We start from the raw sequence: 16,573 nt of genomic DNA, 5'->3' as shown, positions 1-16,573 counted from the left end.
TCTATAATGTATTTTACATTGACTAAAACACATGAAAGGATTATGATGATGTAAAATAAGATTATGAAAACTGTCGGCTTAAAGAAAGATGGAGATTCAGATGAAGCACAATTAACTTCAAGGAATGTATATGTTTGATTCATATTACACTAATTATAAATGTGTAAATATTATGACATACTTTATGGTATTCCAAATTGTATGGAAACTTATTATGTTTAGTTGCTTTTCACTGAATGTCTGCAATATGTACAACAACATATTTAAAATCTAAACTTTTTAGATGAATTAGGTTAATTAGGGTCTAATGATGAAAAGGTTTAAAGAAAGTCATCTTGATGTACAAGCTGAAGAGAGGGTCTGAGTTTAATCTCCTTTTTACCTTTTCCCAATATTTTTGTTTTCGTTGAATGGTGAACTGTGTTGCTCTGTATAGACGACAACGACAATTTTATAATCATTACTTTATTATTATTATTAAGAAAAACACTGAGAACGTCATGTTACTAAACTGTGTACATTATGTAATAATAGTATATTGTCAAATAAAATACCATCTCCAAACTCCAAATGTTTAGTTCATTACGCATTTGCTGTAAAGCACAATTAGTGAGCTATCAGAAAGAAAGAAGAAATCAGAAAGAACAAAAAATGCTTTTACACAGCATTTTCCTGATGCCAGAGAAAGAAAAAAAAACCTTATTTGACTGCTTCCATATGACACTGTCTGATGGACTATGAATGCCCGAACAGCAACAACCACGAGCTCGAAGGAAATACCAATCCCCCTGTGAAACAATAAGCTGCGGACGTACAGTTCAGAGCCCAAGTAGATGCTCATATGGGACTATAAGGGAGGGATCTCGTGGGGCTTCCTGCTGCACGGCACATTGCCATACAATGCCCTCCATGAACTGCACACAACCTCTTTGTGTATGAGCTGAAATTATTATAGAATCAGCCATGATCAAATCTGAATAATGATTACACGTATATAAAGTTTTGCATGTTTTTTTCCCATTGACTACAAATAGCATACACTTTCAACGCTAGCTCACCATTTTTCACTTGTGTATTAGAATTTTGGATAAACATTTCCATTGATTTTAACTCATTTTCAAACGATATGAAAAGGCCTTAAAAACGTGCTTGAGTTAACTTAACTAAGTAATACTAATAAAGGTGAAGTATATACATTTGTAGTTAAGGAGCTGAAACTTGCGAAAACAATTCAATCATGTGAAACAAGTCCTGAAGCGACACCCTTCCATAGAAGCAAATGATCTACTTCATTATGAAAAACATAGCCTTTTGTCAAATTCAGTCTTACTTCCAACAGACATTTGTCCAGTGTTCCAGGATGATGAATCGATCAGTTTATTAATTTCCAAGTGTTTCAATAGCGCAGTATGGACTGCAACGGGTTTCCTGTATCTCCATCGTGACTTCGTGGAACTTAGTTCAATCAAAACACCCAGGATGAAGTCGATTCACTGCGCTCGTTTATTTTCCCCAAATGTTTGTATCCAGGATGTCTGGTGGAATAACTCTCAGAAAGAAAGTTCAGGTGAGTCAAAAGAACAGCTGAAGACCTCCGAACCTCTGGAGGAGAGACTGGTAGCTGGAGAAACGGCTCAGAATACAATCCGGTAGAAGACCAACGAATCGACCATCTTATTAGACAAAATACTAAAGAATTAAGTAAAAAGTACAGTCGTCTCGGTGTAAAAGGCGCAGCCTGCAACATTCACTTTCTTGGGCACTAGGATGAGCTCATCCCAGTGTTGTGGCTGGGCATTTTATACACGCTTTGTTTTCACATGACTGGCAAAATAAGTCACAGTTTAATGCTTCAGAGGACTGATGCTGGATTTGTTTGGGGTTTTCCAGCCATGAAGACACAAACATAAGACACCAATTTGTAATGTGATACAAAGACTGAGAGCTTTTTGCACAGTTTGGACATCTAAGGGCTTTCATATAAAGAGATTCTACTATAACTACATATTATCGTCGTTGTCACTCCAGAATCTAACAATGTACGAAGTCTAAGGGAATAACCCAAATGATGTCATCAGGCTTATCTTTGATTTTCAAACTACAAAAGGCTGGCATGGAGCTTGAAGGGAAGAGGGGCATTCATGAGGCCCGGAAGACATACTATCTTGTTGCATTATGGGAAATGTAGGATTCAGTGTTTTGGGGAATTGACCCATACTAGGAACTAAAAGTATGGCCATCTCAGTCTCTTGATTATGACTAATTTAATTTGTATCGTCTGAGCTCCCCAATGTTATGGAAGTACACGATACATTTTTTCAAAAGTTTTTAATTTGAGAGCAAGCCTTTGTTTTTACTAGCTGTTGCAAGATAGACAGGTTGTATAATCTCAGGAGTTCTACATCCTGTGATCATGCTGCCTGTGCTCTCTGCTGGGCTAATTACTTCTCATCCCGCCTCCCTACTTTCTACTCCTACTTTCTACGTTGCTGCTTCGCTTCATGCGTTGGATGGTGGCACTGCCTGGGACACGACGCAGCACCTCGCGTGACTTCCCCCTCTGCAGGCCGCAGTCCATCGTGCATGACTGTCCGTCATCATTACTTTCTTGTAAAAACATGCAAGACAGGCCCAGGGAGGGGGTCGCAGAGGAGAGGCCTCGCCTCCCTTTGAGCACTGCTTCACCTTTGACATCTCACAGAGGAAGAGATAAACACAAGGGGGGAGATAACTAAGCTTCAGTGACTTTTAATGACAGACCTGGTTTGGGTTAGAATAGCAACTCTGTCCTCACGCAGAGACCCAATAAGATTAGGCCTCATCTGGCAAAGGGAAGGAGAAGCAGCGTGCTCTGGCGCTCTGTTTTCTGCTGCATTTGTCTGCATGTGTGCAGTGTGCATTAACATCTGATGTGAATGCAGCTCGGTTTCCGGTTTACATTTAAAAGCACCTTGGGACAAAACTCACAAAGGGCAAAAATGTGTCTTTACCAATGTTTTTATGCGAGGTCCTGATCACACGTCATCGACATTCATTTCCACATAATCCGCGGTTCATTCCTTTAGCACAGCGATCCGCAAAACCAAAACACGTCCGCCTTCATCAAAAGCTATTCACAATCTATTCACTGGTTCTTTTGCATGGGCTTCCTGTCAGTCTCTTCAATTAGGCCAATAAAAACAAAGACCGATGACAACAGCTACAAGGAAAGACGCAGGCACGGCTTTTTTTTTTGAGTTGGCGTGGATTTGAAAAGCGCAGTCATGCAGGCTGAACACGTAATAAGCCTCCCATTCTTCCCAAAGAAGTGCAAACAGTTCATGTGGACTCCACAGACCCCTGAAAAGGTTTTCCTCCAGAAAGACAAAAAAAAAAAATCAACATGCACGCCGATTCGGAATTCAGGGGGAAAATGCCCTTTTAGTGTGAGAATGGAGGGGAGACGCCTTCACGGGCTGCTGACTACGCTTTGGCAAGGGCCTCCGTAGCACTTGGCTGGACAAAAAAAATAGATAGAGGTACCTCAATGAGCACTCAGTTAATGTGCAAGGCCATTAGGATACTCAAAACACTCATTAGCATCATTCTCATGAACTTAAATGCAGGGCCGTTTTTTTTTTGTTTTTTTTTCCAGCGTCGGTAAAAGAAAATAAAAATACAGGATTTGTGAACTTCGGGGGAATATTGGGGTGAGGGTCCGGGGGAGTTGTTGTGGGACAGTTTGACATTTGGAGTCACTGGGGTCATTCAGTCGTAATGAGGCGCTCGCGGTCGGACCAAAGTAAAAGGGTTTGCCCCCGCGCTCAACTCTCCCTGATTCACCGCCAAGCCAGATGACAGCTTGTTTTGGTGGTGACCAATCACACGGCGGCAGTTTGATTCATCTCTAATGGAAAGCAATTAACAAGACGGGGCCGTGCGGACAATCCTGACGTGTGGGTTTGTGCGTGACTCTCTGAGTGTGTGTGTGTGTGTGTTTGTGCACTTGTCTTTTTGTACATAAAGTTACAGATGGTAAAACCAGTCAAACGGTAGAAATTATGTGAACGCCTCATGGTAAAGGACTTTAGCCTTGAAGCACAGACTGCGACAGTGAATGACAAGCAGCACCATTAGTCTACTCATTTTGTACATACATTTTCCATATGCCTGATCCTTATTGTTTTTTGTCTCTTTTTGTTTGTTGTTTGACTACTTGGAGGCAGCAGAACAAAGAATAATTTGTGCTGTTCGCTGTCTCGGACGGTGGGATGTTCCAGTTGGCAAGGTCTGCTAACATATGCTAATTCAAACAACTTTGTGTACTTCAAAGCAGTATTATTGATTTGTTGGCCACTTAGGGGAAGTGGAACAACAATATGGACATATAGTCACCGTATAAAGTATGTTTGGCTAACATGTCAGCAAAGAAATCCTTACACATCCAACAGTTACAGAGCAACATAAGTTTTACTGGACATACAAAACATTTTCACTCTCTCTTTTGCTCTGGTTTGGTCTTCACCAATTTAAAAAAAAAAAAAACTAACTCATGAGCAGGTAAATGTTCCATTATGTTCACTAGCTTTTTTGAGATTTGGAGAAAAAAAAGGATAATGAAAAGCTAAATTGTTTTATCTACGCTTGAATTAGAGAGTATCATTCAAGCTTTTATATCTTCACGTCGTGATTACAGCAACGCACTTTCTTCTGCGTAAATCTGCTACTATTGCAGATAATCCAGAAAGCTGCTGCTAGAATACTGACGACGAGGACAAATAGACGGTCTCATATAGCCCCCATTCTCAGGTTTCCCCGTAGAGCATAGCATCCACTCTAAAATCCTCACCCTCACATAGCACTACACGGTTAGACTCCTTCCTCTGTAGCTGAACCACTTCACCTGTGGTGACTAAGCTTTTTAAGCAGGAGCTCCTAAGCTTTGGAACGCTCCATTTGTCACAAATTCAGTTTGCTGATTTGGTGATGTCTTTTAAGAAAACAACAAAAGACTTACCTGTTTATGCTGGCGTTAACAGGTCATTTGTTTCGTATTTGTTTCATTGTTTTTTTTGCTGCTCCATCTTTTAATGTGGTTTTAATCTGTAAAGGACTTTGTGACCTCTTTGTCTGTGAAATGTAGAATTATTATTATTATTATTATTAGTAGTAGTAGTAGTAGTAATAATAATAATAATGTTATTATTATTTTGCCCTCCACATGGACTGTGATTGGCCAATACCACTCAGACGAGGCTTCTGATGGGGCTGAAAACTTGTCCTGTTGCAGTTAAATTCTGCATTTGTATACAGATATTGGTATCAGATGGTTTAATTATTTTTGTTGTTGTTGTTGTTGTTGTTGCTGAAAACAGCTGTCTGGATACAGAGTTGATTTGGGCAGTGCTCAAATAACTTGTTTGGGGTTATTACAGAATGAGAAAAGGGCCATTGTTCCAGTATATAATAATGTACAACCTGTATTCATGTTTGTCTTGCATTGAATGTTTGTGCAGACACAAATTGTACTAAAATATGTATATTCAACATCTCAAGCTATTAAGCTAATAAGTCAAGTTACTTATTTGTATTTTTTTTTGGTCAGTAGTTGTCGAATCACAAACTTCTCCTCACGCCTACTCCTAACTTATGATAGCCTGTAAATGTGACCATATTGTTTCGACGCTTGTATATTTTAAAGAACTCTGACATGTTAGCATCTGCCTAGAAAGCCGAACCAAACGTTATGAGTTAGCCGGTCTGTTCTATAACCCTGACGAGCACGGGACACTAGAGCTGTATTTAGGGAAGTTGTCAGTGGCTTTTCCTTCAGATGTCACCCAATGATGAAGCACATGTGCGTGACTGCTCGGCACCTTCAGAATAGCCCTGGGCAGTCCCTTCAGTTCCTCTGTTTTACCCAGAAGTTCACAGCATTGATTCAGAGAATAAGATAAGCCCCGTAAGTGCTGTAAGAAGCGCGCAGCTCTTCTTGGGTCCACTGCATGCTTCCATTAACTACAGGCATAAATCAAAGTAATGGCCCGTTTCATTTATCATTCCTATTTGCAGATTACTCAACTTCCTGATGTGGCTTACTCTGATTCCCCCGGTGCAAAAGTATGCTCTGAATGTGAGAAATGCTGTTGGAATCATACGTGATCGCTGCCTCGCCAGGCTGGAACTTTACAATGTAACTGTACCTTTACTGTCTGAGCAAATCATCACCTGTACACACCTTCCTGAGCTCCTCCCTGACTTCCATGCTCACTCACACGCGATGAGCAATTGAGCTGTCAGTCATGCAGAAACGGAAACTACGGTGTCGAAACTGAACCTGCCAGCAGCGAAGCGCTTTGGGTGCCCAGTTGTTTCGCCACTGAGGTCACATCCCTGCACCGCTGAGGGGATTACCAACAAGGCTCTACATCCAAATTGTTGGTTATTGAGTATGCATGAAGCGGCCAACAGACGTTTGTTCATCTCTTTCTATGAAGATATACAGCAGCTGAAAAATAGCAGGAAATATAGACAAAAAGAAGTGAAGAAAAAGAATATCTGAATTTCATTGGATAGAGCTCTGGATGATGAGGGGAGCGCGGCAGGAATGAGCCTTCCATTTTTTTTGGATAGCTTTTTGGTAAAAATACGGTTTGTGGTTAACACAAGCTTAAACATTTGTAACATTTTGTTCTGAGATGTAAAATACGTCAGTAAATACTCTTCTTGAGAACGTTGAGGCTGTTACATGTATTAACCTTTTGAGCCCCATGCCTCCCCAACTCCCACCATCAAATCTGCTGCACCCATTATCAGACAAGGAAATATTTTTTTTAAAAAGTCAAGTGATATTTCCTACAAGATTTCCAGAACCACAATGTTGATTAACATCATTTGAATTACTAAAATACAGTAAAGACTTGTGGGAAGTCTTTCTGTTCATAACTACGCTTCGGATTTCAATAATAAACAAGTCAATGTTATTGTGCAAGTTAGTACGAATCTATCAGAGTATGTTAAAAGATGGTTAATGTATATTCACCAAGCTTCTAGGCCTTCCAGGCCTCTTTTTACACAATCAAGTTTCAAATGAGAATTTAATGCGGGAAGTTGTATTTGTGTTTTTCCAGGTTAGTCTTTGAATTAGAAAGATAATGTTCCACTTTCAGACAAAGCCGCATTTCCTCTTCTTGAGCAACAAGAACATTTGGGTATTGTGAAATGAATTGACCTACCGGAGGAATACCAAAAAAATTAAGATTTTGAGCTGTTATGGATTAGACTGTGGAGTAATTATCGCCATTCAAGCAGAGTATGTGGTCTTTCACAAAATAGAGTTAAACCATAGACTTACTGAGAGGCTAACAAAGGTCTTATGACCATTGGATGTTCATGTTCATAGTTTGACCACTGACCTACTCCCCTCCCACCTCCCTCTTCAATCCCCCCCCCCCCCCCCCCACACACACACACACACACACACACACACACACACACACACACACACACACACACATACACATACACACAAACACACATACACAAGACAGAGAAACAGAGTTTGTGTGGATCAGATGAATGAAAATACATTTGAATTTGTCATCAGTCATTTAATTATCAGTTCTAGGTAATTGTTTTAGTAATTACAGATTTACAAACAGACCATGTGGATTAAAAATGGTAGAGGGACCTGCTGGGGATTGATATCATAACTGGAATAACAGTCAAGGAGGCTGGGAGTAGTTTTCTTCTCCACCCTTGCAGATTAAGTCATTACTGGAAGAGCACATGTCAAGATTCAGTAAGTGTCTTTTCATTTTAATTAATATATATTTACAACCTGATTTACGAATTAAAACAGGGTAGAACTTCATATTTAATCCTGTCCTTTGTTCATGACAATATGGTTATATTTAGATCCAAATGCAAATTAGTAATAATCTGCTGCTACCAATGTTCTTATTATTAAGAGATTAAAAGGCCAGTTGCGACCATTGGCGTTTTGTACAAACAATATGTCATTGTGTATTGTTAACATTAAACTAAAATATAAAAATATGTATGTAAAATTGCATACAGTGTAGCACTTTGTTTGAATTTACTAAATACAGTGGACATTGTTTATATAGGTTATGACGAGAAGTCAAAATATTATATCATGTAATGCTCTAGAATATTATATCTAGAGCTTTATGTTTTTGTTCATGATACTGTATTTTTTAAAAAAAAATTTTTTTAACCAAAACACACAATAATAGCATCAAATGCGTCGTTAGTTTATTTTCAAACTTGAGGATGAACAGTGACATAACCGGGGAAATTTGAGCCGCTGTCCGCGGTGCTGAAGCAGGATCCCCGAATCCCATCCCACCCACACCAGACCTCATGAGCAGAGAGGCCCGAGCAGAGGACAGACACACAAATCATCTGCACAACGAGAGAAACACTCGGACAGGAAAGCAAATAAACAGACGTGAGCTTGTTGAGGTGACGAGGCAGGTCTGAACCCACCACGTGCACGGAGGAGAGAGGAACCACCATCGACATGCAACACCGGATATGATGGATTATAATGATTTATGTAATAACAATAATACAAAATAAATAATAACAATAACGTATGCATGTAATAATTATTTTTTTCTGAACAGGTCTGACGTTCAGCGTGCTTGTTAATTAGGGGGAATTAATGAGTTACAACACGGGGCGCGCCTCCTCCTGGTGGCTGGATAGCAAAGCGCACCCTCGATTATAATTTCAACTTCAGACTGTAATTAGAGGAAACACAAGGAGAATACGCATTCTGTATGTTTTACATGTAATGGTTGTTATATCATTTGTATATATTGTATATATTGCAAAATATTTAAGCTACAAGTCGTCAGAGTAACACCACAAAAAGAAAATCACGGAGGCCCAATAAGCTTGTCCCAAAATATGATTATTATGATAATATTTTGCACTAAACATCTTAAAGGTCTGGTGAGGTTACATTGCGCTGTTAAAGACAAACAAACGCGTCAAACCTATTTCAAAGCAGCTGCTATAAAGTGATGTTTACATTGGATTAGAGTTTATCATTTATCTTAAACAGTTTGAACTCTGTTGGTGTCACCTCCCCTCCGGCAGCGGCGCTTTGACAACTTGCTTTAGAACTTCTGAAAGCTGCGTGTTGATATGGCGAATAATAATTATATGAATGGTCTAGAAACGATTAATGCCTTTTTTTAAAAATGGATAAGACAAACCAGATGCACATGATACCAAGATATCTCCCCATCAACAATAACTCCATCCTATAGTAATAATAATAACCAACCATCATAATAAAGTTGTCTGTACTAACTATTAAAGCGTTTATTGATATTCAAAAACATTTTTTAAAAAAAGCGTAATTCGTGTATTACTGCAGCTGGATAGTCTCATTAAAAAATGTAAACCACTTCAGTTCACTTATTTTTCTCAGCTTCAAATGCGCTGGGTTATAATTCGGACAATAACGTGTGTTGCCTGTAAGTAATACACTCAGGGCGGGAGGGAGAGAAGAGTGGAGGAGGAGGAGGAGGCATGATGGAGGGAGGGTGGGTTGACACCCTTTGCAACAAACCTGCCCACTGTAACAAAGCCGGGACACCAGCAGACGTTGGCGGGCCGTGATGCTGCGCTGCTGTGAGGATAAATAACTTCACTGGTTGCAGTGGGGCTTCAAAGCAGAGGCAGGCTGCGGACTGGGAGCACGGGGAGCGCGCAATTAAGACTAATTACTGAATAATTTGAAGGCAAAACATGTAGTCTTTGCATTTAGTTCTTGGATACACAGAAAAAAGTTGGATCCGAAACAGAATCAGCAGTGAATATATTGGATACGTTGTAAAGCCTGCTATTTTTGTTGTTGTTGATGCACCGAGGACATAAAGCAGGTAGTTAATCACCGCCTGATTGTATTTTAATGTTTTCTTTACATTCTTAACTTATTTTATTTCACAAGCCTACACCTCATCATAGACCCTATATATATATATATAAGTTCATGTCAGTGTGTTTAATAGTCAAATCTTATTCCCCTGCAGGATCCCCATCATGGATAACACATGGCAGGGAATTAACCAGGCCAATACTAGAGCTCTGTTGCTGGCATTTGTGACTCTGCTGCTCTCCCTCCACCTGTGGCGCTGGCTCCAGCGCCTGCGCTCCAGCCCCGGCCCGCCCGGTCCGCTCGGCTGGCCGTTTGTCGGCAACGCGATGCAGCTTGGCAACGCGCCGCACCTGTATTTTGCGCGCATGGCAAAGAAATACGGCGACGTCTTTCAGATTAAACTGGGCTCCCGGGCCGTGGTGGTGCTGAACGGGGACTCCATCAGGCAGGCGCTGATCAAGCAGGGACCCGCGTTCGCCGGCCGACCGGACTTCACCTCCTTCCAGTACATCAGCGGCGGGGACAGCCTCGCGTTCGGCACCATCACGAACTGGTGGAAGATGCACCGCCGGGTTGCCCTGTCCACCGTGCGCATGTTCTCCACCGGGAACCCGCAAACCAAGAAGGCGTTTGAGCACCACGTCCTGTGCGAGGTCAAGGAGCTGCTGGAGCAGTTCGTGAAAAAGACCAGGCAGCACCAGTACTTCCAGCCCATGACGGACCTCGTGGTGTCCACGGCCAACATCATGAGCGCGGTGTGCTTTGGAAAACGGTACTCTTACGATGACGAGGAGTTCCTGCAGGTGGTGGGCAGGAATGAACAGTTCACAAAAACGGTGGGGGCGGGCAGCATCGTGGACGTGATGCCCTGGCTGCAGTACTTCCCCAACCCCATTAAGACCATATTTGACAACTTCAAGCTGCTCAACCTGGAGTTTCACTCATTTATTCGAGCCAAAGTTATGGAACACAGGAAAAACTTCCAGTCGAGCGTCATCAAAGACATGACAGATGCCTTTATACTGGCGATGGACCAGCTGAGAGACTCATCCGGGCTCTCATCGGGGAAGGACTACGTGACCCCCACGATGGGAGACATATTTGGAGCGAGTCAAGACACCCTGTCAACTGCACTGCAGTGGATCATCCTTTTACTGGTCAAGTAAGCAAACGCATTCCGCTCACTTTTATAGAGATCTTTTAGATGTCCACAAACGGACACACTATGATGGCAAGCAACACCGGATAATAAATCATCTTGCTGCTAAAGCTGTGCAGACTTGAGGAAGTTCAGCATGTGTGTCATGTGACAGCCTGATGGTGATGGTAGTGGTGGTGTTGGGGGACGAAGGGGATGTGGATTCAGGTATCGGCAGCAAGACATCAGTGGCTGAAACCGCACACAAGTGAAAGTGCCCAGTCAGCATTTTACTGCGCAAATACTGAGATCCTTTTTTTCTAATCCTTTGAGCTATTTATATACTATATATATATATATATATATATATATATATATATGTATGTATGTGTATGTATATATATATATATATATATATATATATATATATATATATATATATATATATATATATATATATATATATATTGTTTGAATAGAAAGAGCTCTTTAGAGATTTTCAACAACACTGTGTGAAATGCTCAATAATTGTGCCTATGCACTTACTTTGTTATTAAAATTAATATTGTAGAACGCTGCTATATGGAAAAACGTGTCACTTTGTAATTTAATTTCCGCGCTCAAGATGCCAGTAATCCCGTTCTCTATTCTACTTCTTCTTCATGTTCTTTTTTATTTACAGACCTACTCATGCTGTCAGGTTGAGACATTGGGGGTATATTATATGTAATATTTAATAGAATATAAGTGTGACCTCTGCCAGCGAGGGTGTCACCTAAAATGTAGCTCTCCACCTGTGAACGTAGGTTCCCAGAGATGCAGACGCGTCTCCAGCAGGAGGTTGGCAAGGTGGTAGACCGCAGCCGGCTGCCCTCCATCGAGGACCAGCTGCAGCTGCCTTACGTCATGGCCTTCATCTACGAGGTGATGCGCTTCACCAGCTTCTTGCCGCTTACAATCCCCCACTCCACCACGGCGGACACCTCCATCATGGGCTACGCCATCCCGAAGAACACCGTCGTCTTCGTCAACCAGTGGTCCATCAACCACGACCCGGCCCGCTGGGCCCAACCGGAGACCTTCGACCCCCAGCGCTTCCTGGGCCAGGACGGAGCGCTGAACAAGGACCTGACTGGCAGCGTGCTCCTCTTCTCCCTGGGGAAGCGGCGGTGCATCGGCGAGGAGCTGTCCAAGGTGCAGCTCTTCCTCTTCACCTCCCTGATCGCCCACCAGTGCCACATCACCGTGGACCCGGCCAAGATGGTCAAAATGGACTTTCACTACGGCCTGACTCTGAAACCACATGCCTACTCCATAGCGGTGACTCTGCGTGAAGATATGAGGCTGCTGAATGCGGCGACCAGGCCGGCCGTCCCGGAGGAAGTCAAAGTCCAGCTCTCAGTAGACTCATGAACAGAAAATATATACTCTAATAAGCAAAACAAATGAAGGTTGTAACACAAAAGACTTATGAACTATCGCTCACATTCGTGGGCTGAAAACTACATGTATAAGCTGAAATCTCAGGCTAAAATCTTATCACTGATTACTGAAATATCTTTAAGCATTATATGCCAGGAAGGAACAGATGTGGCATCTGTTTCAGAGCAGCATTGCTGCAGAAATCGATTAAAAAGCATCTTTACTGTCAAATTAAAAGGTCACTAAACATGTCAACTTTTTAGGAAGTTGGTCGCCATTTTAATAATGGTTTTCTCAACAAACGGTTGCTGTGTCAAACTTCCTGCAATGTACGTTGGATAAAAAAGTTGAACAGTTGAAGCCGGAGACGTTCATTGTGACGAAAGGTCGGACTCGTGACCGATGCGGTGATTCTGCGTGAACAGGCGAATAAGCTCATTGAGTGCATCAGTTTTATAATGTCTGCTCACAACATGTCTTTCATACAGAGAGTCTAAAAGCTTAGTTACTCAGGAAAAAGGCCTATGAAATGTCAAACACCATTCTAACTGGAAGACCTTTCATCGAGCGCGTCTGAATATACTGAAGATGTCATTTAGAAACGGCTGAGGCCGAATAGACCTGCTGCAATCGGGCCTTCTGCCTGTGTCATGTGATCTGCTGTCCAGTGCCAGTGTGGGAACACTAACATTACATCAGTGTTATTTGGTCGCCTATTTCCTGCTTTTTTGTTGTTGCTGTTTTTGGTTAAAGTTTGAATGTTGTAGAATGCTGCTATATGGAAAATTGTTTCACTCCGTAATTTAATTCCCATGCTCAAAATGCCCGTAATCCCGTTCTTTATTCTACTTATTCTTTGTGTTGTTTTTTTATTTACAGACATATTCATGCTGTCAGGTTGGGACAGTGGGGATAAATCTACTTAATATTTCCCATAGACTCATGTAATCGCTGCTTTAGCACGAGAGGCTGAGGTTTCCTGACAAAACGTTTTGGAGAAATGTAATTCAGATGCATTTTTTTTTTTAAACTGGTGACTTTAAGCAAGTAACAGACCAGGTGTATACAGGTGTATCAATGGCCCTCAGTGAGACAACAATCCTGACACACTGCTTTCCAGAGACAATTAGAAAAATTACTAGTCTCGATCAAGAGGAAACGTAATCTTAGTGAATTTGCGTCACTGACGGCTAGTTTAATCAGTAAGATCAGAAATAATTGCATCCGTCGTGTTTCCTTTTTCCTCAAAAAACCAAATGATACAATGATCACTTTCACATACTGGGAAATTTAAAAAATGACATCTGAAATGGCATCGTGCTGATGGGTGCCGCGGGGTCAAAGTCACCTCATGAAAACACTCCATGTCATGTGTTGCATGCCAGGGGCGGAGCCAGACGTTGTAAACATTCAACGCTCCGCCCAAACCTAGGGGGGTCCAGGGGCATCCCACTCCCTGGGGAGGTTCTTTTTTTGTTTTGTTGTGCCATTTACAACAGCTTTATGCACTTGAAAGTGTTTTCTTAACAGAATGCACAAAAAATCTTTTCAGAAAATCCTCAAATAGTATTAGCAGTAGCCTAGAATATAACAGCCCGCCACAACAATGTTAGGGCGAACATAGACTGAGGGGAAATGACACAAAGTTGAAGGTATTTTTTTAAATAGATTTATTTTTTGTTTTTTTTGAGAAAACATTTGGGACCGGAGCCCCGCTTGCCTGCACGTTGTTTTGAATGATAATGTACAGTTCCATAATAAACAGACACGTTAACTATACTTTTGTCTTTTTTTGCTTCTTTCAACAGGTTAAAGGTGAAACAATGGACATATTTAAAAAAAAAAAAAAAGGGTTTAAAAGATTTGACAAGAACATGACTATGATGCTGACAAAAATAACATTCATAGTCTGAATGTGAATATAGAAAAAAAGGTATGTTGCCAGATTAGGTGAGAACTAAAAGGGAAGCGTTTGGGAGCATTTTTATCTCACCCTGCCAGAACATCCTGTCCTTGATCAGTTTGCACTCAGCCGGCCAGACAACTTTTTGTGCGTGACAAATTCAGACACAACTACATTGGATGATTACCGATACGTCACTCTCAAAGCTCCGCTGGTTCTGCTTTTTGCAAGAACAAAACCTGAAGACGAAGTGGAGCCAGTAAAGTCACACGGGTGGCAACGCTCCAAGAACAATCTGTTGGAGTCGGAAGCAAAACCCTCAGTTTACTCCTCCGCCTCTCAACCCTGAAATCAGGAGTCGGACGGAGTTGACAGATCATTAAAGACAAATGAGCTTCAGAGTCGCTGACAATTTCACGGGTAATATGCTTGTATCAGTGGGATAATGACTTGAGTTATGATAGCAGACAATATCAGCCTCCAGGGGTTATTCCTTTTGTTGTGTTTGCCTGCTTGCATTACAGGAAGCTGCAGGAGGAAGCAACTGTTACAGCACAGCCACAGAGCTGTGATATTCTGCTCAGTTTGGTACATGGAGAAACACAAAAGTAACACATATCTGAGGTACGTTCCGATTAAAAAGATGACGGGAGAAAAGTCACGTCTTGCATCAGTAAAGCAGGTTGAAAAAGCCAACTCAGAAGTCAGAAGGACGACACATTGCACAAATTGGTGGTGAGATGCATTCTATGTCATTACAGCTTACATCTGTCAAAGTCCGCATTAGAGCAAGATTACCATGAATCTTTCTATTGAAGTGTGTGTCCTGCATGGCCGAGGACGCAACATGCACACAGGGAGATTTGACTATGAGTTGTGTAAATTAAGACAAGCTTAGATTGGGAATGAGGCGATATATGGAGATCTGGATGACCACTTGCGAGGCTTTTAGAGATGTGGCGTTCAGGGACCACGTAGGCGGTTGGGACCAACCGGTAGGTCAGAAATAAGGGAACAATAGACTCAAGTCAAGGCTACCGGCTGTGGTTCATATGATGTTTACATGGCCCAGGTTCCCAGATAAATATGTGGTTAATGAAATTATCCCAAATTTATTAACAATGCTATTGAATACGTACACAAAGCACATGGAGGGAGAAACCGATGGCCGGCCTCTGGCCTTGAAGGAGATTAAAGGAACTCTTAATACATTTTGAGAAATATGCTTATTCATTTTCTGCTAAACCACTGATGTCTTTATGTGGAACAGCAAGGCTACAGGTAGCATCTAGTTAGCGTATGTTGGCATGAAGGCGGGAAAACAGCTAGTTTTCCACCTTTACCAAACCAAGCATTGTTTGTTTGGAATTTTAAATTAGTGAAGAAGCACTCCATAAACTGTGAGGATTTCCAATTGCCAGATTTCCCAGAAACTATTGCAGAACATAACTCCCCAATAAAACCAAAATGCGTAATTTTTCACTGTTTTGGCAGATATTGAACTAACACGATATACTGTAGAAACTGGTCAGTTGTAGAGCTGCTGGATATTGTCGACACTTGGACAGAACCGATTTTGCAAACGCTGCCGCATTCAGATGTTCTTGCTCGTGCAGGAAAACCTGAAAGCGGCAGCATCTGCAAAATCGCGTCCTTGTCTTTTAAGCCAGCGTGTACAGACATCAAGATCAGATGCAATCACTGACAGAGACATTGTACATGATGCCTGAGAATAAGTATACAACATCTAAAGTTGTGAGTGAATTCTGCAGCGGTTTCGACTGCACAGGAGGCTTGTGAAATCAGTCAAGGAGAGGTGACGTTTTCATGACTGTATAAACATAATACCCAGTGCTCATTTAGAGTAGTTCTACCATGATAAAAAAAAATAAAAAAAAGGGCTGCAACATGACTAGACTGGTGGCCTAAATCTGATTCAGTAACAAATTCAAAATTGCTTTGGCACAGAATATAGAGTCTGGATAAAAAAGGGGACGGATGCCAGAGAACTCTACAATCACTGGAAGTCATGCCGGAGCCTGCTTTTAACATTTCTACTTGTTTTTGGATTAATATCAATGTAGTTTATGACCCCCACCAACAAAGAAAATCAGTGCACATTTTAATTACAAGTCAGCGTAATGCGAGAGGGCCAACTTTATGAACGGCAATAAAACTAACAAGCATACAAATAAGCAACACGAGTGACAAACTG

The 16,573-nt window shown here is 41.5% G+C and overlaps 1 protein-coding gene across 1 annotated transcript; it reads left to right on the top strand.

The window, feature by feature from the left end:
- The first annotated feature begins 9,632 nt into the window (after positions 1-9,632).
- On the top strand, positions 9,633-14,216 carry cyp1b1 (cytochrome P450, family 1, subfamily B, polypeptide 1). The gene is made up of 3 exons (XM_068568246.1): positions 9,633-9,899; positions 10,050-11,057; positions 11,840-14,216. Exons 2-3 carry the CDS (start codon positions 10,060-10,062, stop codon positions 12,444-12,446), a joined length of 1,605 nt encoding a protein of 534 aa, XP_068424347.1. The 5' UTR covers positions 9,633-9,899; positions 10,050-10,059; the 3' UTR covers positions 12,447-14,216.
- The last annotated feature ends 2,357 nt before the right edge of the window (positions 14,217-16,573 follow it).

The sequence above is a fragment of the Clinocottus analis genome, unplaced genomic scaffold, assembly GCF_023055335.1.
Source record: "Clinocottus analis isolate CAN_PGR_092001 unplaced genomic scaffold, fCliAna1.0.p SCAF_8, whole genome shotgun sequence".
In the NCBI taxonomy this organism is placed as follows: Eukaryota; Metazoa; Chordata; class Actinopteri; order Perciformes; family Cottidae; genus Clinocottus; species Clinocottus analis.
The sequence above is the reverse complement of the archived record's forward strand: the minus strand, read 5'-3'. Positions and strand labels throughout refer to the sequence as shown.